The following is a 26,305-nucleotide window of genomic DNA, read 5'->3' as shown; positions in this document are numbered from 1 at the left end:
GCTCCTGCAGCTCCGGCCAAACTCCAGCATGCCGGGAATCCCAGCACTCACAGGGTCAAACTAAACGCTTTCCTAAAACCTAATGTTCCAGCACTAATTAGATTGGTAATGTCTTCTGGCAACCACAAATGCAGACTTTAAATTATTTTAACAACAGTTTTCATAATTGGGACCTTTTTTTTTCTTTGAAACCTGTATCACTGGCAGGTATGAAGGAAATTCAGGAATGAAAAATGATGATCTTCCAAAAATTCTAAAGGTTAAAATACATTCATTGCTTAAACCCTGTATACAGGCAATAAACATTTTTTTCCATCCTCTTCTTAGTTTTCCCCATCCTTTTCCCCTGTGTACATAGGAAGTGTTTTAATCTTAATGTGCTAGGAAATATACAGCAAGTGTGTCTTTTTTACTTCCAACATATATTCAGTCAATTTTCATTTTGCAAAAAAAGAGCCATAAGAATAATCAGTAGAAAACGATATAGAGATCCAACAAATCCATTATTCCTTCAGTTTAAACTGTTGAAATTTCATGAATTAGTAGACTAAATACTAACCTAGATGTTAGTTAAGTTTGATTGACATACCCATAGACGGCGGTAATTTTAATTTTATTTTATTTTAGTTTTTTTATTTACTTAGTTTTTTTTTTTTTTATTTTTAATTTGTTATTTGTGACTTTATTTCTTGGAAAAAGGGGCAGATTAGATAAGATTCTTCTTCTTTCTGCTCCCTTTTCATTCACAATTTATGAACATTTATGTTTGTATTTGTATTGAATTGTTTGTTTTATTTTTTGAATGAAATAAAGAATAAAATGAAAATGAAATGGACTTCACTTGGCTTTACAAAGAGTTAGTGAGGAAAAGGAGCTACATTTTTCAGGAAAGGATACAGACTAAAATGGACAAATAGAGAGGAGGAAAGCGTTTGTACGCGCAGCAGCAGGAAGTGGTGAGAGTGATATTTTAGATGTTTGGCTGAACATCGGCCGGTGACGTCAGCTGGGACTACTTTGGGAAAGAAAAGGACCACACACAAATCAACACAGCCAATGCACATAGTGTACGCGCAGCAACCTTTTAGCCGCTTCCAGACACGACTTCAGAGCTGGTTCCGATGCTGTTTGGATGGCAGAGTAAATACGGGCAGAGGTCTCTCTCTGTACTTCCAGCACTCCCTGCAGCTGTCTCTCTTTCCCTCGCTACCTTTCCAGCTCTCCATTTCCTCCCTTTCATGCCCCCTCTCCTGCTGCAGGCTGGCTTTAATTGTGGTTGTTGTACTTCCTTTCTTCCAATCTTCAAAGTGGTCGTCCTGTCAAACTGCTTACTTTTACGAGGGCTTGTCCGGGGCCGTGGACGGCCGGTACGACCTGGACAGCTGCTACTACTACTCTTCACAAAATTCTGGTCCTACAGAAACGTTTTGTTAGGATTAGCAACTCGATCAGAGTCACACGCTTCATCTACTCCTTTATTTCACAAACTCCACATTCTTACTATTTATGATAGCAATATTTTTCAGATAGCCTATGCGTTTTTATTTATAAGCTAAATTCAAGTGAAGGGAATATTCCTGGACAGTTCAAGACTTACTTTAAATTAAATTCACAGGTTCATTCTTATTCAACTGGACAATCCTCAGATGTTCATCCTCCTAAATTTCTCACTTGCAGACGTCAGTGTTCGGTGAGATTTAGGGACTAAATTGTGGAATGATTTTTCCCACCTGGTAAAGAGCTTTTCCTCTCTGAAATATTACAAAAGACGTTTGAAGGAACTTCACTGCTGTTTTGTAACTGTTTTCCCAATGTAATGTTTTACATGTATCCATGTTCTTTTTGTTTGTTTTTTTGTGTTTCACTCATAGTGACGTGTACCGTCTTATTTGCTCAGGAGTCAATATAAGTAATATAAGTTGTAAAAACAATATCCCATGCACACTCTCACACTATTTTTTTGTCTTTATTCTTTATATATTGCATTATTAGTTTGCCATCACTTTTGTGTAGTTATACTTTTTGTCTTTGTATGTTAATCTTATGTTCTTTATAACACATGAAATTTTAATAATTTCGGTGGAGGCTCAAATAAGCACATTGGGTTTTGTGCCTCTTCCTGCACCTATAGTATTTATATTTGATATTTCCTGTATATTTTTAAAACTGTGCAAAAGAATAAACTAAACTACTGGAGAAGCGTGTCTCAGATAAGCGGTGGAACCAGAACCAGATCCGGCTCCGGTTGCTCCGGTAGCTCCGGTTGCTCCGATGGCTCCGGTAGCTCTGGTTGCTCCGGTGGCTCCGCTGGTTTCGACCAGCCAGAGTCAGGTTTCATCCCCAGCTCGGAGAACTAACACGTGCCACATGGAGACGCGGGGAACAGGCCTAATGGAAACCAGACCAGATCCTCCGCAGGCCAAGTTCAAGTCAAATAAGCTTTAATGGCTGCAATATAATAGAAAATGGCAGATGTCTAAACTTGCACATTCACAAATGAAATGAAAAGAATGTGTGTGTATTGCAGTTATTTAGTTGGCTATGATAGTTGTTCTGGGAAAATAGAAAGCAAGTAATTGCACTGGTAAATCTTCAATCAAGTTATGTTGTGATTTTGACTTCTGCATCAAACTAAGTACTTAATTTGGGTGATTTATTTCACAAAAGGTTCCTGTGAGTAATTTTAATGATCCCAAATAGTCATTTTTGTGCTTTTATATAAAACCTTTGAACCTTAACTGGTCCAGAGCACAGAGCAGCATGAGTTTCTGGTAAACACACCACGAACACTTTTGCCCACTGAAAATCGTGTCTAATCAAAAAACACTGTGTGTGTGTGTGTGTGTGTGTGTGTGTGTGTGTGTGTGTGTGTGTGTGTGTGTGTGTGTGTGTGTGTGTGTGTGTGTGTGCGTGCATGGGTGCGTGCGTGCATGCGTGCATGTGTGTGAAAAGGTGAAAGGGAAGACAGCTATTGACAGGAGGATACAGGAAGTAATCCTACAGTACAACACTGCTTGACAAATGAAAGCAACCTCTGCCTTCCTCTACATTACCTGGGTATGTATATATGCATGTATATACATATATATATATATATATATATATATATATATATATATATGTATATGTATATATATATATATATATATATATATATATATATATATATATATATATATGTATATATATATATGTATATATATATATATATACATATATATATATATATATATATATATATATATATATATATATATATATATATATATATATATATATATATATATATATATACATATATATATATATATATATATATATATATATATATATATGTATATATATACAAACTGGATTCGGTTGAAGTTGGGAAATTGCGTAAAATGTAAATAAAAACTAAATACAACGATTTGAAAATCCTTCTCAACCTATATTCAATTGAATACAGTACAAAGACAATATATTCAATGTTCAAACTGATAAACGTAATAGTTTTTTGCCAAATAATAATTAACTTAGAATTTCATGGCTGCAACACGTCCAGTAGAAGTTGGGAAAGGTGGCAAAAAATAGTGAGAAAGCTGAGAAAAGCTCATCAAACACCTATTTGGAACAGGGTTGAAAAGGATTGTCAAAAAAGGATTGTCAAATCATTGTATTTTGTTTTTATTTACATTTTACACAATTTCCCAAATTCAACCGAATCCGGTTTGTACAATATAGACACACGCATTTTAGGTTCTATACATATGTGTGTGTGTGTAAAATCTTATATAACCACACACTAAAGGACACAACTATTACGGAAGAGTATTAAGCCTGATTTAAGGTTCTGCGTTAAACCAACGCAGAGCCTACGCCGTTGCCGTGACGCCGTCGTGAACCCTTCAGACTTCTCCGTCACTCCATTTCTCTGCGGTGCAGCACCCCCCCAGAGCGCTAGGGGGTTGCGTTCCTTTCAGGAGAAAAGAACAGGTGATTCATGCTCCAAAACCCTCCAATGTGGCTGAATTACAACAATTTTATTGTTATCATCGTCTGTAGTTGATTCTTTGTTTAGCTTCCGGCTTTTCCGGTCACAGTGAACGGCGGCCGAGAGAGAACCGGAACCAGAAATGCGTTGCTACCAAGCAAACCAATCACAGCCCTCTCGGTCTGCGTTGGGTCGTAGTTTTTTTAGACGAGGAAGATTTTTTTTTCATTATGCACAAAAGTCGAAATGTTGAGAAAAAAGGCGATTATTCTCGAAATTTCTACTTTTTTGCAAGTGCACAATAAAAAAAAATCTTCCCCTCTCAAATATTTTTGCTCCTGTGTGGCCCTAATAATTCCGTACAACTATAGAATCAACGGCCTATATAACATTTTATTTTTAAGTTTAAAATAAGAATAAGAATAAATAAATAAGAATAATCCATAGAAAACGATATAGAGATCCAACAAATCCATTATTCCTTCAGTTAAAATTGTTGAAATTTCATGAATTAGTGGACTATAGTATTCTGCAAATTATGTTTAAAGCTCATAACAAAACTTTTCCAATCAACATTCAGAAAATATTTGAAAAAGGAGAAAGCAAGTATAACTTAAAAGGAACAGAGATCTTTAGAAAACCAAGATTCAGGACTAAATTGATGGAACGTTGTGTTTGTGTGAAAGAAATCAGTTTATGGAACAATCTGAATAAAGAAAACAAAGAATCCAAATCAAACATTACATTCAAAAGACAATTAAAGCCTGTATGTTAAGTAAATATAATGAAATATGTTAGTTAAGTTTGATTGACATACCCATAGACGGCGGTAATTTTATTTTATTTTAGTTTAGTTTTTTATTTACTTAGTTGTTGTTTTTTAAATTTTTAATTTATGTTATTTGTGAATTTATTTCTTGGAAAAAGGGGCAGATTAGATAAGATTCTTCTTTCTGCTCCCTTTTCATTCACAATTTATGAACATATGTGTTTGTATTTGTATTGAACTGTTAGTTTTATTTTTTGAATGAAATAAAGAATAAAATAAAAAAAAGTCTTGTGAAATGCCCCTAAAAGATAATAAATCCATAAAATCCCTTTACCATGTGTTACAGGTAGGTACAATTGAGCTGCGTACTGGTGTTCTTCCTCCTCCTCTTCCTCCTCTCCTCTGTCTGACTGAGGCTGAGCAGCGTCTCCTAACACTGGGTTGCCATGGAGATGAGACTGTGGATGTGATTGGTCAATGACAGGTGATGAGCAGGAGGGGGAGGGCATGGGAGATCCTACGAAGAACACAACCAACAAGTGGAAAGAAAAATCCATGATGAAACAAATCAAATTAAATTTAGATCAACGTATACATGGAAATCCTGATGACAAAAAGAAAACAAACTGAGCAATGAAGTATGGGAATGTTTGCTTATGGTGGGACACAAAAACAAAATCCAAATTGTGGAATGAGAGTGAAATGACTGCTAGTGAGAGACGGTACAGGGGCCGAGGCTTTTCCTCCGGTCTATGTCACTAAAAACATCTGCACCAACATGGGTTTTCTGTCATTTGAACTTCCCTTGTGCATGCATTCTTTTTTTTTTTTTTGTCTGCACACATATTAATGGTTGGGGGGAAGGAGGGGGGTGACATCCACTGCTAAACCAGGAAGCAAGAACACATGGAGGCACACGTCAAGCACTGGAAATCTGCAACAAAAACCACCAACGAAACACGAAACCGACACGGAGCCGACCAACACACGAGCAGCAATCGTCCCAAATCTCGAGATCCAATCACAGTCTGAGCTAAGCTACCGCGATTAACTAACCCCAAAAACTACAGAGCAAGCATGCAGGTGAACAAGCCAGTGTGTGTGTATGTATATGTCTGTGTATGTATATGTCTGTGTGGCTGTGTGTGTGTGTATGTGTATATGTATGTGCAGTGGCGAAACTACCATATATGCAGACAATGCGACTGCATAGGGGCCCGCACGTGTCCAGGGCCCGCAAGCTCAGGACCTGGGGACGTGCGGGCCCTGGACTTTTTTTTTTTTTTTTTGTGTTTACATCAATGTTATGGGCTGGTTATAAAGAGTTTAAATAACAATTTTAATTCATAGATGATCTCAGATGATGCCGGTGTAGTGCGCATGTGTAACCCATATTTGCGTAGAGGAAGAGTTGGCGAGTGAGGAGAGGAAAGGAGTTAAGGCTGATTTATGGTTCCGCGTTACACCAACGCAGATTACGGCGTAGGGTATGTGGCGACGCGCACCGTACGGCGCGCGTCGCCGCGTACCCTACGCCGTACCCTACGGCGTCGATTTAACGCGGAACCATAATTAAGGCTTGAGAGTTGAACTGTTGTCAGGAATTAATTAATGACTTTGCCCAGCGGAAAGCCCGGAAAGTCAAACTGTAATTGTAAGTAATGACCCATTATTATTAATATTTGTTATAGTGATAGTCTATCACTAGTTTGTTTGTGTTTATGTGTGTTTATGATGTTTTTATTTGTGGTGTGCCGCCGTGCGATCAAATTTCAATCTGTGCGCTGTGTGGGTTTATTCTCAGCTGTTGGCACTGCCGGTGTTCTGTCGCACTGTGTGCGTTATGCTGTTGGTTATATGTGCTTTATATGCGCTATGATTGTTTTTATGTGGTGTTCTGCCGTGTCACCAAATTGCAATGTGCTTGTGTTATTGATGTGGATTTTTTTTTAAACATATCTATCTGCGCTGTGGTTGTGTTAAGAGTTAAAGCTGTCAGTAGTGCCCGTTGTCTGGCTATGTGTTTGTATGTTCCGTGTGTATATGTATATTAGTGGCTGTATGTGTGTGTGTGAGCGTGTATCTGTGTGGCTATGTGTATGTATGTATGCATGTATGAATGTATGTATATGCGTGTGTGTGTATATATCTATGTGGCTATGTGTATGTATGTGTGTGGATATGTGCATCCTTAACTTCTGTAGAGGACCAGGTTGCAGGGGGTTTGTCCCGTCTTCCACCACAGGACCACCACATAATATTGTCAGAATATTCTTTTCAGAATCACTAATGCAAGCAGGGCTTTAAAACATCATTGCAAGCAGAATTAACAAACACCAGCTGGTGACATACGGAAGAGTATCAGGGCCAGGCAGGAGAAAAATAAAAATAATATTTTAGAGGAGGAAGATTTTTTTTTTCATTATGCACTTCGAGAAAAAAGTCGAAATGTTGAGAAAAAAGTTGAAATCTAGAGATTAATGTTGAAGTACAATTTCGAGAAAAAAGTTGAAATGTTGAGAAAATAGTCTGCTGCTGCATAGCTGTCTGTCGCTCTCCTAACTGGATTTGATGGGCCAGAGGAGACATTTACACTTTATTCACCAAATTTCGACTTTATTCTTGAAATTGTATTTCAACATTAATCTCGACTTTTTTCTCAAAGTGCGCAATAAAAAAAAAAATCTTCCCCTCTCAAATATGTTTTCTCCTGCATGGCCCTGATACTCTTCCGTAGGGGACATTAACATTGCAATGAAGACTGGGAATTGAATGCATAGGCCAGAAATCAGAGTGGGGATCTAATGAGTCCTCAACGGCAACAGCTTCATGAAATACCACAATGCTTTTCACTCTTACTGACTCATGAATTCAAAAGAAGTTGGTCCAACTTGTTGAAGTGTGTGAATGTCCAGCCAAAACATCAGGAAAAGTTGGCTATCAGTCATGACTTGAGAGCAGATTCACAAGCAGAACGTAAAAAAATCAATCGTGTATCGACATGGTAACCTTGGCATTTAGTGTCTCCTAAATGCTAAATGGTCCGGTCTCTTCTTGTGCAAGTGAATATTGGTTTTTGGTAGTATATTTGTATTCTGCCCTGGCAGATGACTCGCTCCAGATTGATAATAGATATATGTGATGGCAGAAAGCAGGTCATCTGATGTTGACAAGCAGGAAACAAAATAATTATCACATTTTTTTAACAGCACATCAACCTTTCACACACTGATCCGGGTGCCCAAAACAGCACACATGCTGAGCAAGCAAAACAACCGAGAGGAGGGATTGATGGGACAGTGACTCATGCCTCTCACCCTCCTTCTCCTCTCCTCTTCCCTTCCTCTCTTCTCTATTTCCATTTTTATTTATATAAGTATCTCATATTCATAATTTTTGTCCATCATTCCTGTAGTTTCTTGTGCTGGCCCCCTTTTTTCTCCTATGTGCATGTTCGCAGGCCGGAGCCTCGGGAGCTGCGTGTTGGCCTGCACCCCCTTGGCCTTTTCTCCCACTAGGTGAGTTTTTACCTGCCATTGTTTATGTAATAATTGCTCGGGGGTTTATGTTCATGTTCTGGGTCTCTGGAAAGCAACTAGAGAAACACCTGTTGTATTAGACGCTATACAAATAAAATTGAATTGAATTGAATTCATGTGGGTTGAAAGAGTCACCAGAATGAAAAACTCAACAAAAGCTAAAAAGCCATCAAATTCCCCAGCAAAAAGCTTATAGATTAGGGATAAAAAATCTTTAAGAACAAAAACAAAAAGAAAGTTCACTTGCTTCTATTCAAGCTATTTAGCAAGGAAGTTTAATTCCTCTTTCATTCAGAATTAAAATTAAATCCGATTTAAACTTAATTCCAAAGTAAGTGCCTGGTTTATTCCGATTTTAAATCGGAATAGAATAATTCAGCGATCATGTAAACACTCATTCCTCTTTAAATTAATTCCGGTCTTTCTTTCTGCTCGTTCCCTCGCCCGTCTGTCTCCATGACGCTTATATTCCACGCTGGGCTGGTTTTCTAAACAAAGTTTCAAGATGGCAGCACGCAGTAAACGCTGGTCAAGAGCAGAGACCATTTATTTAATAAATAGCTTGGAGGACCTGGAAATAATTAAAAGAACAGATGGAAACAGGAAACATCAAAATTGTGAGCTTTTCAAAGTTGTAGCGGCTAAGTTAGTTTTTCTTCCGGTAGTTTAACTTCCGGTCCCCCCCCCTATCCAATCAGAACCTTCCCAACCCCCAGACCTGGAGAGGAATTGGAGAAAGACCATCAAACATGTTTTCCATGTAAACCTCAATTTGGAATTACTATTTCCATGTAAACTAAAAGGAAAATAGTTTAATTCGGAATGATTTAATTGGGAATAATTAATTCCAAATTAAAAAACATCATGTAACTGTGCCCACTGACTCTACCACTGACTTTCACTGCATCCATACTCTCCGTGGTCCTGGAACCAGGGCCGTCTGTACTGACAGAAGGAAGAATGGAACACCTAACGTCATATAAGAGCTTTACTGATTTTGTCCAAATATGGGAATTTGCACCAACTCCATTTGCAAGAGGATTTGACGCCCTCATAGCTATAAATGGCATTTTACACAAGTACTACAAGATGAATTGATACACTTCTATACTGTATTTGACATTTTAATCAACGTGATTCTTTAATAAAAAGTAATAACCCCCTAGAGGAAAAAAAAAAAAATGATGATTTTGACCAAAAAGGTTTCTTCAAATGTGCTATTAAAGACTTTACAGCGAACATTGTGTTTGAGAGGAATGATGGACAGATTTGGGTCAAACACGGGCCGGTTTGGTTTATCTCCCAGCTTTGATCAGCCCCGGCTGTCAGAGAGAGTATGTGTGTACCTTTGAAAATACTTGGTTATTTTAAACACTGAGCTGCTTTACCGGGGCCTCGTTCTTCCGCCTGCTTCTCCGGGCTTTTCCAGACAGAGTTCTGGGTCTCTCCCTCCCTAATCTCCCCACTTTTCATTATCACCGTACGCCTCGCTCTCCTCTTTGTTTTTGTTTATACTTCTTATTCTATTTGCCTTCTGCTTTAATGTCAGATATTCTCCACAACGGCCGACCGAACCTGCACTGCCTGGAAGTGTGTTCTCCATCGCTTCACAGGTTAGTGACGAAAAATATGTTCAGGTTAATCCTTGTAGTGTCTTTGGGTCAAAATGACCTCATTCTCCTGTTCCTTCTTTCCTCCTGCTCTCTCCTTCCTTCTTTACTCCCTTCCTTCTTTCTTTTATCCCTCCTTCCTTCTTTCCTTCTTTATTTCCCCCTTCCTTCCTTCTTTTCTCCATTCTTTCCTTATTTCATTTCTTTCTTTCTTTCTTTCTTTCTTTCTTTCTTTCTTTCTTTCTTTCTTTCTTTCTTTCTTTCTTTCTTTCTTTCTTTCTTTCTTTCTTTCTTTCTTTCTTTCTTTCTTTCTTCCTTCCTTCCTTCTTTTCTCCATTCTTTCCTTATTTCATTTCTTTCATTTCTTTCTTTCTTTCTTTCTTTCTTTCTTCTTTTCTCCCTTCACCCCTTCCTTATTTTCTCCCTTCCTTCCTTTCTTTCTTCCTTCCTTCTTTTCTCCTTTCTTTCTTTCTTTCTTTCTTTCTTTCTTTCTTTCTTTCTTTCTTTCTTTCTTTCTTTCTTTCTTTCTTTCTTTCTTTCTTTCTTTCTTTCTTTCTTTCTTTCTTCCTTCCTTCCTTCCTTCCTTCTTTTCTCCATTCCTTCTTTCCTTCCTTATTTTCTCCCTTCCTTCCTTCTTTTCTCCCTTCTTTTCTCCCTTCCTTTCTTTCTTTATTTCTCTCTCTCTCTCTCTCTCTCTCTCTCTTTCTTTCTTTCTTTCTTTCTTTCTTTCTTTCTTTCTTTCTTTCTTTCTTTCTTTCTTTCTTTTTTCCTTCCTTCTTTCCTTCTTTATTTTCCCCCTTCCTTCCTTCTTTCCTCCCTTCCTTCTTTTCTCCCTTCCTTCCTTCCTTCCTTTCTCCCTTCCTTCCTTCTTTCCTCCTTCCTTCCTTCTTTCCTCCCTTCCTTCCTTCCTTCCTTCTTTCCTCCCTTCCTTCTTTTCTCCCTTCCTTCCTTCTTTCCTCCCTTCTTCCCTCCCTCCTTCCTTGACCTGAAGACAGCACAAGGGTTAAAATCAATAGGCTGAAGTTCCAAAATCTTGACTGTTTTGTAAACTCTCCGGTTGATCCGGTAGATCCTTAACACTAACAAGTTAAGCTTTTTTTTTCTCCCCTTTCCTTTTTTTGGCAGGAAAACAAAAGCCACAGAAATGATAATGAATAGTGTAACTTTCACATCTCCTCAGGATTTTAATCAGAACGATTCAACCTACTTGCTTAATAGGTTATGGAACAATGCGGCTTTGTGGAATTGGATATTTTGATCCATTTTAGAGACTAAATTGAATTCAGCTGATAATCACAGATATAATTACAAAAAGCTTTTAAATTCAATAAAACATGAGGCATTTCTTCGTTTCACATTCTGCATCTACACTTATTCAATTACACTTCCTTATAAACGTGGCTGAAAACATACACAGTTTGAATCAAAGAGCTTAAAACCTATATTAAAATGTTTTGGAAATGTGCATTTGGTGACGGCACTGAGTTAGTAAAGGACACTTTATAAGAGGCTACTATCAAAAAACAGATGTAACTTGATCTTAAATAGTTTGTGTGTTAAATATAACAAACCCATTTGGTGCTGTATGGCCTTTTAGTAATAATAATAATGTTAAATAGTACAGTACATTTTATTTATAATGCACTTAAACTTACATAGAATCTCAAAGTGCTACAGTTTGATAATTAAACAGAAATAATAAGTAGTAGGTATAAAGGGCTTTCTGGTATTTCTTGTGTCAACATTTACCAGACAGGTGCGATAGGCTTAAAAAGTGAGTGAAATCTTCTCATAAAAAGCTTAAAAAAGAAAATCCATCTGAATGAATCATCTCTCGTGTTGTTACTAGTAACTAGAAGTTGGTCCAGACAGTTTCCCTGACTTCAGTGAAGAGGGACTGTGAGTCTCTGCTGTTGGAACAATAAAGTCTGAACAATGTTTGATCAAAACTTTTCTTTCTTTCAAAACTTTTAGCTTTTTCAGATTTTTCATGGGGAAAAAAATGAACTATTTAAGTTCATCTTTTAGAAAAGAAGAAAAAAGTGCTAATTATATGCACCTTTTGTAGTCAGTTCTCTTCACACGACCTCTAACACGTTTCACAGCTGGCAAAGCCTTTTCTTTTTCAGGTCTCCCAGAAAACTGCAGGAACTGAAACCCTCAGTTCCTTTAAATCAAGGTTACAAACTCATTTCTTTACAGCCTAATTATTTCATCTATTCTATTAGTTTATGTACAATTCTACAAAATGTGACAGTTGTGAAGAAAATAAATGTAAGCACAAACGCTTAAAACATATTGAATATGTATAGATATGGTAGATACATTTTTTCTATCTTAAACCAAGTTTGATAAACTGAATGAGTCAACACATAGTGTTACTGGATATTCAGAATTATGGCTGCTTTCAGACCCGTTTGCTTCGTTTCGATTCAGGGGCTAAATCGATACAGTACCGTCTGTAGCGGTTCAAAGCTGTTAACAAATGCCATGAACCAACTGTTCTCTCATTGGTCAGAAATGAACACAGAAGGAGTTTCCTCTTCTGTATCCCGGGAAAAACAACAAGCCCCTTTCACAGAGAGGGCGCAAAGCGGCGACCGCCACCGGCTTTCCCGTTCATTTATGTGCTACCGGCGCAAGAGCGGACCGCTCTGCGGGCGAGCTCAACGGCGGGTGAGAAGGAACCTGCCTCGGCGTTTGCGCTGCACAAACCCTGCCCGAATTGAATATTTTTTTAATTTCACCGTGCCGCGCTGGGACGACATCTCGGCTCGTCCAATAGGAGAGAAGAGGGTGGAGGCTGCACCGACTCTTCTCCTTGCGTTGCGGTAGCACGTACACATGAAAGGAGTTGTATCGGTTGCTGTGTGGATTATGTTCTCACTACAAATAAAAAAAAATGAACCGCTCCAGGTCTGGAATGGAAGCGAGCCGAGAATCTAACCCTAACCTCTCCTAGGAGATCTCAGCTCGCTTGTTTTGTCCCACATCCCAGCGTGATTGCTGTGTTCACATGTACCAAACTAACCAATCTTGAGGGGGAAACGCTCCCTGTTTCAGAACAACTGCTCCAAACGCCTAAGTCACTGGGCATTTTTACTATGTTTAGGGGTGGGAAATATATATGAAAATATAGATAAAAAAAAAATGTGTTTTGAAATTTTGGAAATGGTTATCTTGAGATATTACTTTTGGCAGACTTATACGTTTTAAGCTGTGTTAACCTTCTGTAGGTAGCTAGGTAACTGCTGGATTCATACGCATTACAATTACAGGCGTCTTTGAGATCTTTTAAAAGCCTTATATGAATCAAATTGATTATTATTATTATATTATTAGATTTAAACAATATAACTGTTACTCTAGCTTAAGTCTAACTTTCTTTATTATGCTACTGCACTGTAACTCTCCTTGAATTGCTGAATTGTGCTATACCAATAAACCTGCCTTTCCTTGCTTGTGATGCTTCTGATGTCATACCACAAACAACCAATCACATTTCTACGTTTCAACCTCACAAATAAATTGTTTCCTTTTTAACCCTTGTACTGTCTTTGGGTCAAAATTACCTAATTCTCCTGTTCCTTCTTTCCTCCTGCTCTCTCCTTCCTTCTCCCTTCCTTCCTTCTCCCTTCCTCTTTTCTCCCCTCGTACATTCTTTCCTTGTTTTCTCCTTTCCTTCCTTCCTTCTTTTCTCCCTTCCTTCCTTCTTTCCTCCCTTCCTTCCTTCTTTCCTCTCTCCATTCCTTATTTCCTCCCTTCTTTCCTTTCTTCCTTCTTTTCTCTCTTCCTTCCTTCCTTCCTTCCTTCCTTCCTTCTTTCCTCCCTTCCTTCCTTCTTTCCTCTCTCCATTCCTTATTTCCTCCCTTCTTTCCTTTCTTCCTTCTTTTCTCTCTTCCTTCCTTCCTTCCTTCCTTCCTTCCTTCCTTCCTTCCTTCCTTCTTTCCTTCTTTCCTTCCTTCCTTCCTTCCTTCCTTCCTTCCTTCTTTCCTCTCTCCCTTCCTTCCTTCTTTCCTCCCCTCCTTCCTTCCTCCCTTCTTTTCTCCTTTCCTTCCTTCCTTCCTTCCTTCTTTTCTCACTTCTTTCTCCATTCCTTCCTTCTTTCCTCCCTTCCTTCCTTCCTTCCTTCCTTCCTTCCTTCTTTCCTCTCTCCCTTCCTTCCTTCTTTCCTCCCTTCTTTCCTTCCTTCCTTCTTTTCTCCCCTCCTTCCTTCCTCCCTTCTTTTCTCCTTTCCTTCCTTCCTTCCTTCCTTCCTTCCTTCCTTCCTTCCTTCCTTCCTTCCTTCCTTCCTTCCTTCCTTCCTTCCTTCCTTCCTTCCTTCCTTCCTTCCTTCCTTCCTTCCTTCTTTTCTCACTTCTTTCTCCATTCCTTCCTTCTTTCCTCCCTTCCTCCCTTCCTCCTTCCTTGACCCGGAGACAGCACCAGGGTTAATGAAGACCCTGCATTTCTCCATCAGTCCCACCTCCATTCATGATAGAAATATAGAAACATTCACCATTCCTTCTACAGACACTGCTATTCAGAATGGAAGTACACACATTGTATTATCAATGTTCAAATGAGTGTTTTTCTTCCAATACCGCGTTCCTTCACACTGGAGGATCAGTTTTTAAGGTGCCGACAAAACGTGAAAAGCACAAAACTGCCTTAATTTTTTTCTCCCTCAGTTACTCATTAAGTACCTTCTTAAATAATGATTTGAGAGAAATGTGAAGGGACAAATGGAAAATCAAGCTTTATTATGCTAGAGGTCTGTTAGACCCTTTCATCCCCCCTCCATCATTATGTTCCGTCCTTTTTATGGGTTTGTAAGCTCCGTCAGCCCTTTGTTAAAACATAAGCCAGTAGTAAGCCCCTCTGTCCCGGACACAATTACAGCAGGAACCGCGATAACGCTTCCTTTAACCATCTAGTAACACACTCTCTCAGAAATACCATCTCACTGTGGACGTGAGTGCAGAAAAGAAACAGATGGAGGGAGAACAATGAGCAAGACCACACCAATTCAACCACAAAACTCTGGCAATCATTTTATAATTCTGATTTAACCTTAATTTTGTTTTGAATTCCAAAGAATCTGCGATTAGTGAGCGCTGAGCGAGAGGGACCAGCAAATATCAGAGGCAGAAGTCTAGAGCAGGGGTCGGCAACCTTTTTGACATGGAGTGCCAGTGTGAAAATTTCTTGTCAATGAATGTGCCATAATCAACAGTAGGCTAAAACAAAGTTACATTACGGTATGACACAAAATACAAAAACATTTCCAACACACCTGGAACTATATTCTATACAGGCCACATGCAAGCATATTTTACAGGCATCAGAACGGCTTGTCCTAAAAAAAGAGGAAAATTCTTGACGCGGACGGGTGAGGGCGCAACGCGCCCGAACCCTCTAGGGGGGTCCGGGGGCATGCCCCCCCGAAAAATTTTGAAAAATAGACTCAAAATGGCGCATTCTGGTGGTCTCAAAGCTCCATAATCACATCTTTTATCAATGCAAGAATACACACAAAAAATCTGAATTTTTGCAAAGAATGATGCATTTTGATAACATAATAACACGTTCATCATCATGGCTAATGCTTCATGCATGAATAAATCTTGAAATCAAGATAATCATATCTTAAACTTCTACAATGGCCAGAATCCCCCTTTCACACCTAAATTAATTGACAAAACGACAAAAGACAAGCAGCTCCTTGTCTTTCAGAACTGTGGTGTGGAACTCCGAACAGATCTGCTCAAAGTTCAGTGCGAGGAGCTCCACTGAACTATTTGTTATAATTTTGATTATTTAATTATTTATTGATTTCATAAAATATTCAAATTTTTTGAGATTTTTTATTTGGGGTTTTCATAAGCTGTGGGCCATAATCATTAAAATTATAACAAATAAAGGCTTGAAATATCTCACTTTGCATGTAGTGGGAAATATGAGGCTTAACTAGGCAACGGAGCGCAAAGGGGATCCGTATTGGTTCAATACGGAACGCAACTTTTAATTCCCAATTACGTAACAATTCCGTATTTCAAGGGGCGGGTGGCAAGCCCATACTCATCTCTGCACAGCCTACCTGCAACACAGCAGTGCTGCTGCTTTTTCTGTCTGTGTGTGAAGGCTGATTTATGGTACTGCGTTAAATCGACGTTTTTTTCCCCACTTACAGGACCTTTTCTCTCCCTCCCGATGTTCCGGGACCTATATGATAATAGGATAGTATTTCTTTCTGCCACTTTATTGAGGTTTTTGTGCTGAAATGAGGAGGAATCATAGAGATAACTTCTCATTTCAACTAACTGGATCAGCCGTTCCTCATCATGACTGTTTCCTACAGCGCTTTCCCCCGGCTTTCAATGCGAGCGGCAGGATGAAAATAGAAGAACATTTAAATATCACAATATCAAGCTTGTTTTCTGTTTAGAAAGTACAAACGTAGGAAAATTACAAGTAATCCCCCATCTTTTACTTGTCTTTTTACTCTTTATTTTAGGAGTTACTTTCATGAGCGCACGGGGGGTAGTGCGGTGAATAAAGGCTGATTTAGTGTGCCAATGATTATGCCGCCGCGTGCCAATCATGGCACGCGTGCCTGAGGTTGCCGACCCCTGGTCTAGAGTTTATGGGAACGAGCTGGTACACTGCAAGAACTCAAAATCTTACCAGGAATATTTGTCTTATTTCCAGTTAAAATGTCTCATTTTTAGTCAAAAAATCTCATTACACTTAAAACAAGAGTCATTACCAGAAAAATAACTTGTTATTTGACCATTTTCACCTGTTTCAAGTAAATTTTCACTTGAAATAAGTAGAAGAATCTGCCAGTGGAACAAGATTTACAAGCAAAAAAATCTTGTTCCACTGGCAGAAGTGTAATGAGATTTTTTGACTAAAAATGAGACATTTTAACTAGAAATAAGACAGTTCTTGTTAAGATTTAGAGTTTTTGCAGTGTAGCGCTGTGGTGTTTAGCATGTACAGGACTGTCTCCGAAAATTAGAATATTGTGATAAAGTTCTTTATTTTCTGTAATGCAATTAAAAAAACAAAAATGTCATACATTCTGGATTCATTACAAATCAACTGAAATATTGCAAGCCTTTTATTATTTTAATATTGCTGATCATGGTTTACAGTTTAAGATTAAGATTCCCAGAATATTCTATTTTTTTGAGACAGGATATTTGAGTTTTCTTAAGCTGTAAGCCATGATCAGCAATATTAAAATAATAAAAGGCTTGCAATATTTCAGTTGATTTGTAATGAATCCAGAATGTATGACATTTTTGCATTACAGAAAATAAAGGACTTTATCACAATATTCTAACTTTCGGAGACAGTCCGGTATGGCTCGCAAAGAAGAGGAAATGTTGGCAAATCAATGTTTCCGTGAATGACTCGAGTGTGTAATAAACCACACACATACGCAGAGATGAGCGTGTAAAAACACTGCATGGCCTCTCCCCTGATGTCACTTTTTTCCTGCTAATGCTCCCTCTGGAGGAGTGATTTGTGGATGGGTGATATAAATTAGGCCGATCCATAGAGCACACGGCTACAGAGAGCAATATGTTACACTCTATTTCAACAGATACGCTCCGTAGGCATTTCAAGTGAAAGCAGTTAAACATTCTGATCTCCTTACTAAAGAAATCCTTGCAAATCAACTGAGGCCACGTTTATACATAGCGGGTATTTACAAAAATGGATATTTCCCCCTCTACGTTTTGAAAAATACCATCATTTACACAAACCCGCATAAATAGCTGTTAAGGTGCTATGAGCAGCCATACCTAAAGGGGGCAGTGTAACGAGAAGATAAAGTCATGCTAGACAATCAGAATCCTGGAAAAAACATCAACAAATGACACGAGTAACTTCCAGTTACCAGAGATTTATAAAGTACTAGAAAAAAGTAACTAAGTAAAAGTAGAAATACCATAACTGAAAAAGACTTTGGTAAAAGTTAAAGTCACCCAAGAAAATTACTTCAGTAAAAGTCTTAAAGTAGCTCACGTTAAATGTACTTAAGTATCAAAAGTATCTTGTGAGAAAATATACTCAAGTATCAAAAGTAAAAGTACAAGTATTTTATAGTACGATTGAAAAGAAGCAACAAAACCAAAAATAAGGATAATTTTTGGTTGTTTTTTTTAATTGTTTTTTTTTTATTTCACTTTCAGGTGAATGAAATGTATGGAATAAAACACCAAAAATAAACTGTCTTTCTTGCAAAATATAATTTTTGATTATTTTAATTTGTAACGAGTAACAAGGTGGCAAATGTCAAAGTAGCAAAGTAAAAGTATATATTTTTAATTTTGAAATGTAGTGAAGTAAAAGTAAAAGTCCTGATTTAAAAAAAAGTAAAGTACAAATCCTCAAAAAAACTAGTTAAGTAGTGTAACGAAGTACATGTACTTCGTTACTATACACCTCTGCCAGTTACTTCCAAGACGGAACGAGAGTCTTTGGTTTGGAGTGACAGAGAAGTGGAGTTACTTTCACACTCAAACGTGAAGACGGAGGTTTTGAAAATCTCCACTTTGGCCGGAGTTTTCAGAAATGATGGTTTTTGGTGACTTTGAGCTTCGTTTTCGTGTAAACGAACAACCAAAACGCATGAAAACACCACCATTTTTGCTACGTGGAAACGGGGCCTGAGTTTCTTGTATAAGTTAGGATAAAAAGGGCTTTTGACATGGGCGTTTCAGTGTGAGTATTTCAGCGGTGAGTGCTGTCACCTCCTACCAGGAGAGTGGTTAACCTGAGCGTAAATGTTGTATGTTCTGTTTCTCTGGGAGGAGCGTGTGATGGAAACCTGTCTTGACGGAACGCTGCCCTGGATTCTCCTCTGAACCCTCATGAACCGCGTTATTAGTGACGATCACACGCACACAAACAGTCTGCACTTACAGGACTGTCTCAGAAAATTAGAATATTGTGATTTTTTTTTAATGCAATTAAAAAAACTAAAATGTCATACATTCTGGATTCATTACAAATCAACTGAAATATTGCAAGCCTTTTATTATTTTAATATTGCTGATTATGGTTTACAGTTTAAGATTAAGATTCCCAGAATATTGTAATTTTTTGAGATAAGATATTTGGGTTTTAGCAATATTAAAATAATAAAAGGCTTGCAATATTTCAGTTGATTTGTAATGAATCCAAAATGTATGACATTTTTGTTTTTTTAATTGCATTAAAAAAAAAATCACAATATTTTAATTTTCTGAGACAGTCCTGTATATCTTTTTTTACCTTGTTCTGGGATCGACAAAGTGCTTTTCTGTGTTTTTATATCCCCCATTTCAATCCACATTCATGAAGGGCTTCCTGTTGTATACTTACTATATGTTTAAATTAGGGCTGTCAGTTTACGCGTTAATTAGATTAATTAATTACACTGCTAATGAACGCGTTATGAAAATAAGCATTTTTAATGTGTCCCATTGAGGGAGCCGTAGTTCACAGACCTGGACCACTCAGGGGAGACTCAGCAAATCTTTGCTAGGGCCTTTGAACGGCAAGTTTATGTATAAAAAGAAAGAAGATGGGACTATCAACAAGAACACATTGATTTGTACATTTTGTAAAAAATAATGTTCCTATCAGCGGAGCTGCTCCAGCCTGAATTATCATTTAAACGCTAAACATGTCCGGACAAGTTCCACTGTAAACGTTACAGGTGCTAGTACTTGAATTGCTGTATTGAGTCAGCTTTAGTTTTAATTTTGAATTGAGAGTCTGCTTAAGGGCCTATTTGAGACTCAGCCTTATTTTATTTCTGAATTTTATTTATTTAACTGTAATTGTATTGCATTTTTGAATAATAGACCTGCCCTAATTGGTTTGCTGATGTGCTTGAGCTTTTTCTTTTAATTTCATTTATGAATCACACTTCACCAATAAAAATGTGGATTTCAAATCTTCTCTTCTTAGTGTATTCAGTTGATTAGTCATGCATTGCAATGTTGTAATGTCCTAGAATTCTAATTCTTTATTTGGGGACCTTTAGCAGATATGAGATTAAAATGTGATTAATTAGATTAATTAATTATAAATCCTGTAATTAATTAGATTAATGTTTTAATCGCCTGACAGCACTAGTTTATATACAATAAGAAGAGTTTGATGAATGATAATTAAAATGGATACACTTAAGTAGGTTCTTGCTGCATATAAACTATATGTTCAGTACGTAATGCTTTTGTTTCCACACTCCTGCACATGGGCTTCAGTTACTACGTTTACATGCAGTCAAAGTTCAGGTTATTGCTAATATTCCGGTTACTGAAACATTCAGAATATTCTGTTTACATGGTAATTCATCATTCAGGATATCTGGATCAAACCAGCGACGCACAGAGAACGTAATGACGCAATTCCTGTCATTTCCTCTTCTTCTTCCTGTATCCAAATTCAAAACAAATGCTGCTTCGTGCAACTTTTCTCTCACCTTCTTGTAAATCTTCTATCCCGGTACTTTCTACCGTCTACAAATGCAGAAATGTTCATATCCTTCATTACATTTATGAAGTGATTAGTCTCCTCCTGGTCTTGGTTTCTCCGTGTTTATAAGAACTTCCTGGCGTTTACATGACCAAATATTCAGGTTTAAAAAGGAGTAACCCAGGGCTCATATTCGGGTTTTTAAAAACCCGAATATGAGCAAATTCAGGTTATTCAAAGGGGTTATTGGTGTTTACATGGCCGTGCAAATTCGGGTTATTGCCAATATTCCGGTTTTAAAAGGGTTATTGATGCATGGAAACACAGTCATTATCAGTAAAGTGTAGTCTTAGAACAATATTCTATATTCCAATAATCTAATTAATAAGTGAACTAATGAGTCATCATTTAAGCCAAACTTGACAAAAAGGAATGAATTAAGGCCACACTAATAAAACCGACTCACTGTTGACAGAGTTCCTAAAAGCAGTCCATGTTTGAGTGGTCCTAAAGTCCCTGGGCCTTTAATCCAGAAGTCCCTGGGCTGGAAATCAATCAGACTCCTGATCCAGCGCGGAGCGGAGCAGCCGGGGAGTCAGCTCAAGTCCCTGTGCTGGGAGGGAGTTTCTCTTCTTTTGCCTTGGCTACATCTCATCTGAGCATCACTAAACTCAGATGAGCTCAGGTTTTATATTTCCTTACATTTTAAAAATCATTAGTCCCTTCTAGGGATGGGCGGTATGGACTGAAAAATGTATCACAATAATTTCTGGCATTTATCCCGATAACGATAAAAATGACGATAAAAAGAATACCAATTCAACTCCATCTTTGTAACTATAAATCTATCACCACATTCAGTCTTTGGAGCCAAAACACTGCTCTAAAAGATACTAAATACTAAACTACACCAATTAAATTGAATTAATAAAAACCAATTAAATGAGTTACACCTGTACTGTAAAACTGGAATGACTCAGATCCTCCATGTTTGTTACACAAACACGTATCAACGGGAATTTATCCTTCCTTCCTTCTTTCTTTCTTTCTTTCTTTCTTTCTTTCTTTCTTTCTTTCTTTCTTTCTTTCTTTCTTTCTTTCTTTCTTTCTTTCTTTCTTTCTTTCTTTCTTTCTTTCTTTCTTTCTTTCTTTCTTTCTTTCTTTCTTTCTTTCAGGCTCATATCTTTCCATCCATCCATCCATCCTTCCTTCCTTCCTTCCTTCCTTCCTTCCTTCCTTCCTTCCTTCCTTCCTTCCTTCCTTCCTTCCTTCCTTCCTTCCTTCCTTCCTTCCTTCCTCCCTCCCTCCCTCCCTCCCATCCTTCCTTCCATCCTTCCTTCCTTCCTTCCTTCCTTCCTTCCTTCCTTCCTTCCTTCCTTCCTTCCTTCCTTCCTTCCTTCCTTCCTTCCTTCCTTCCTTCCTTCCTTCCTTCCTTCCTTCCTTCCTCCCTCCCTTCCTTCCTCCCTCCCTCCCTCCCTCCCATCCTTCCTTCCTTCCTTCCTTCCTTCCTTCCTTCCTTCCTTCCTTCCTTCCTTCCTTCCTTCCTTCCTCCCTCCCTCCCTCCCTCCCATCCTTCCTTCCATCCTTCCTTCCTTCCTTCCTTCCTTCCTTCCTTCCTTCCTTCCTTCCTTCCTTCCTTCCTTCCTTCCTTCCTTCCTTCCTTCCTCCCTCCCTCCCTCCCTCCCATCCTTCCTTCCTTCCTTTATTCCATCCTTCCTTCCATCCTTCCTTCCTTCCTTCCTTCCTTCCTTCCTTCCTTCCTTCCTTCCTTCCTTCCTTCCTTCCTTCCTTCCTTCCTTCCTTCCTCCCTCCCTCCCTCGTTTTTACCGCGAGATGACAAATTCTTACCGTGGGGAATTCTTTTGACGGTACATCGTGAACAGTAAAATATCGCCAATCCCTAGTCCCTTCAGATATTGTATTTTCAGCACCACGATGGAGCTCGTGTCTATTATTATGAGAAGTGTGAACAAGTGACTGTGCCTGAGGGCCGAATGTCTGCATGCATGCATGTCTCCTCACAATCAGACATGCAACCTGCTCCAAAAAGGAGCAATCTGTCCTATAATCACATCTGCTGAAGACACCACACACACAAACAAGGTCACGCTTACAAAAAAAAGGCATACTTTGCGACTTGAGTGAGCTCTACTTTTGCCTCTAAGCTGACAGTGACCTTCAAGCACTCTCTGTGTATTTATTTTCACGCTTCTGTGTGTATGAACTTGAGCATCCCCTCAAGTTCTGGTCTCCTTCATCAGTCAGACAAGTGCCGGGGGGGATGGAAATTCAAAAAGCCACTGCGTAAAAGCAGTACTGGAGTTGAGGGGGGATGAGGGGGGGTGGCATCCCCCCCTGAAATAAAAACATTCAAAATCATCCCCCTGTAAAACTGCCATCCCCCCTTTCCATCCCTTATGTCATTTCATCAATGAATGTGGTTTTACTGCTATTTCAACATTTAGAGTCATCACCAGAAAAATAACACCAGAAAAATAACTTATTTGACAATTTTCACCTGTTTCAAATAAATTTTCACTTGAAATAAGTAGAAAAATCTGCCAGTGGGACAAGATTTATCTTCTTATTACAAAAAAAATCCTGTTCCACTGGCAGATTTTTCTACTTATTTCAAGTGAAAATCTACTTGAAACAGGTGAAAATTGTTGTTTTTTCCAGTGATGAGTCTTGTTTTAAGTGTAATGAGATGTTTTACTAAAATGAGACATTTTAACTAGAAATAAGAAAATATTTATTGTTAAGATTGTGAGTTTTTGCAGTGATCCATTTTACTTATCCTGTGAAGGACAGAGTCATATTGATAAGTTCAGAAAAGTGTTTTTTATTGTTGTGTTTTGATGTATTTGATGTAAGCCCAGTGGATATTTAAAGCTTACAGAAGGCTGCATTTAACTGCTGCTATGTCATTCCTGCAGTATTTCTGCAGCTGTTTTGGTCACTGCTATTATTTGTAACATATTATATTATTTATAATCAGCACAAATTATCTGTCCCCATATGATTAAATCCACCATCCCCCCTGATTGTTTGTTACAACTCGAGTACTGCGTAAAAGTATCCACATGGTCCTCTTCCCACAATGCTGAAGCAATACTGACAAAGGAAGAAACTAAATGCAGTAACAATACAATACTGTATTTACAATACTGTATTTGTGCAACTAGAACTAGGCCTGTGTTGAAAAAATCAATTTTACGATTCTAAATTGATTCTCATATTAATTCCTAAAAATCAATTCGTATGTCTAATGATCGATTTTATTTTTCATCATTACATTACAACTTTTGGTATTTTTGTGGGAGAAAAGGGAGAAAAGAAAGAAGGAAGGAAGGAAGGAACAGGAGAATGTGGTCATTTTGACCCAAAGACAGTACAAGGGTTACGGAGATGAAACTGCACGTACATTCACCTGGCGGTGCAGAGAACGGTACGGAGTAGGGCTGTTCGATTTTGCCCAAAAATAAAATCTCAATTTTTTTCTCTCAAAATCCGATTTTCGATTACGATTATTTTGTGAATTGACAAAAGGCAAAGAAATTATTTCAAATATGCTGTTTTTTTATTGAACATTTGCCCCATTGGGCTTTAAGTGCAAACTTTGCTCTTATTAAACCAAAAATGAATGAATAAAGTGCAAAACTCTGTAAAATAAATTGAAAAAAGTTTTAAAAAATATAATAAAATATAAAGTTTTATCTCTGAAAAAAAAAATCAGCAAATCAGCACTTGCAAACATACAGTAAGTTATATTTCCAATTAAATAAAACAAGACATTTTCTAATTAAACTAAACTGGGTCTTTGCATGCTAAATAATAATGCAACCCATGAAGGAGGTAGAGGTGTGTAATGTCAGTCATTACATTTGCTATTCACATTTGCAAGTTTTTTGCAAGGAACACGAGCCGGTCTACCGCATCTGGCTTGAGGGATGCCCGGTGGCATGTTACAACGCCGCCTCCTACACTAAAGAGACTCTCCGATGGGGCACTTGTCACAGGTATTGAGAGGTATTTCCATCAATCATTAATATGGTATCAATCATTAATATGTGTGCAGACAAGGTTAAAAAAAAAAAAAAAAAAAAAAAAAAGTGAAAAATCGATTTTACGAGTTTCACGTTTTAACATCGTTTTAATTACATAATCGCGATTAATCGAACAGCCCTAGTACGGAGATGAAACTGAACCTACATTCACCTGGCGGTGCTGGAGAACGGTATGGAGATGAAACCGCCCCTACATTCACCTGGCGGTGCAGAGAACGGTACGGAGATGAAACTGAACCTACATTCACCTGGCAGTGCCAGAGAACGGTACGGAGATGAAACCGAACCTACATTCACCTGGCGGTGCAGAGAACGGTACGGAGATGAAAGCGCTGGAGCTGCACCGGCTTACAGCTGCTGGAACGCTGGAACGATGTGAAGTGAGTGCTGTGTGAACTGGCAGAGCAGGAAGGCAGAACGGGCCGTGAGGACGAGTCCACATTCTTGCAGAGGATTAAATCAGTCCCCGTCCACAGCACAGGGAGATTTGAGAGTGCTGCTCAGGCAAAACTGATAAAAGGTGTCACGGTGAAAAAAGATGCAGCCCCGGAAAACAAACCAAGGAGAAAATGTTGTGGTATGACTTGGGCAAACCGTGCTGCTGTCCTGAGAAACCTCCAGGAGCCTTGGCCGGCTCCAGTCAGGCCCACGGCTGCTTTTATTGGCAGGTTTAAAGTGCTGGGTTTTATTTAGCACTGACTGAATCAAGTACGGAACGCTGAAACAGTCAAAATTAAATAAATAATTAATTAAATCATTGAATAAATGTACTATGAAATAAATACATTTGGAAATAAGTAAATATATAATTTATTGAATATATAATTAAATAATTAAATGGTGAATATATTTCATTGGATATACATTTCATTATTTAATTGCGTATTTAATTATTCCATGGTTCCTACGCCACAATTGTGACCATGAAATACAGGACTGTCTCAGAAAATTTGAATATTGTGATAAAGTTCTTTATTTTCTGTAATGCAATTAAAAAAACAAAAATGTCATACATTCTGGATTCATTACAAATCAACTGAAATATTGCAAGCCTTTTATTATTTTAATATTGCTGATTATGGCTTACAGTTTAAGATTAAGATTCCCAGAATATATATTAAAAAGGGATCTAGGAAAAAGCGATAAGGAAAAAGCGATAAGGAACGACCAGATCTACCAGGATCTCTGTCACTTCATAGCTGCTCAGCTACCAACGGACTTTTCAGCAGCACTGAGACAAACTAAAAAAATTAAAAAGCGTCGCTGCTTGAAGCTTCTCTCACTCTCATTTTTTAACTTGATATCAAACACAAGCCACAGATCCAGCAGCACATTTATCATCTCCTCCAGGTTCTACATCTTTAGTGTTGTTGTCTTCTTCATTTAGATCACACAATCAAATACGTATCTGGGTATTGAAAAGAAACGAGGGCGAGTCGAGTGGAGTCGGACTGAGTAGGTACTAGTGGAAAAGTGCAGAGGTGGGGAGTAACAAGTTACATTTACTTGAGTACGTTTTGGGAAATGCTGTACTTTTAGGAGTAGTTTTGAATCACTATACTTTTTACTTTTACTTGAGTAGATTTGTGAAGAAGAAACTGTTACTCTTACTCCGCTACATTAGGCTACGTTGAGCTGTTACTTTTCTTTTATCCCTTTTATCCGCGTACGCGTCAATCTCATGACATCACTGAGTGATTCTTCAGGAAAAATGTTTGTTTTTGCATGTTTTGTCACATTTACACAGACTCAAACACACACAGAGTTTCTATGAGTTCATGTTTGTTCTAGTTCTGCCTGGTTAAAAAAGAAAAGTACAAAGGCTTGAAATTTTGTGCTACTTGCGCTTAATTTATTTATTTTATTCTGTTATTATTTTATTTATT

At 38.1% G+C, this 26,305-nt stretch overlaps 1 protein-coding gene across 4 annotated transcripts in view; it reads right to left on the bottom strand.

Moving 5' to 3' along the window:
* LOC133447225 (teneurin-3-like) overlaps positions 1 to 26,305 on the bottom strand; it is a 331,811-nt gene that overhangs the window by 143,284 nt on the left and 162,222 nt on the right. Inside the window, exon 2 of one of the 4 annotated variants that reach the window (XM_061725832.1) lies at positions 5,077 to 5,259. The exons of the other annotated variants lie outside the window; for them this stretch is intronic. Within the exon in view, the coding sequence (XP_061581816.1) occupies positions 5,077 to 5,251 (175 nt within the window). The 5' untranslated portion in view covers positions 5,252 to 5,259. The remainder of the gene's footprint in view (positions 1 to 5,076; positions 5,260 to 26,305) is intronic. 4 annotated transcript variants of the gene reach the window in all.

Source organism: Cololabis saira, chromosome 1 (genome assembly GCF_033807715.1).
Source record: "Cololabis saira isolate AMF1-May2022 chromosome 1, fColSai1.1, whole genome shotgun sequence".
Classification (NCBI taxonomy): domain Eukaryota; kingdom Metazoa; phylum Chordata; class Actinopteri; order Beloniformes; family Belonidae; genus Cololabis; species Cololabis saira.
The sequence above is the reverse complement of the archived record's forward strand: the minus strand, read 5'-3'. Positions and strand labels throughout refer to the sequence as shown.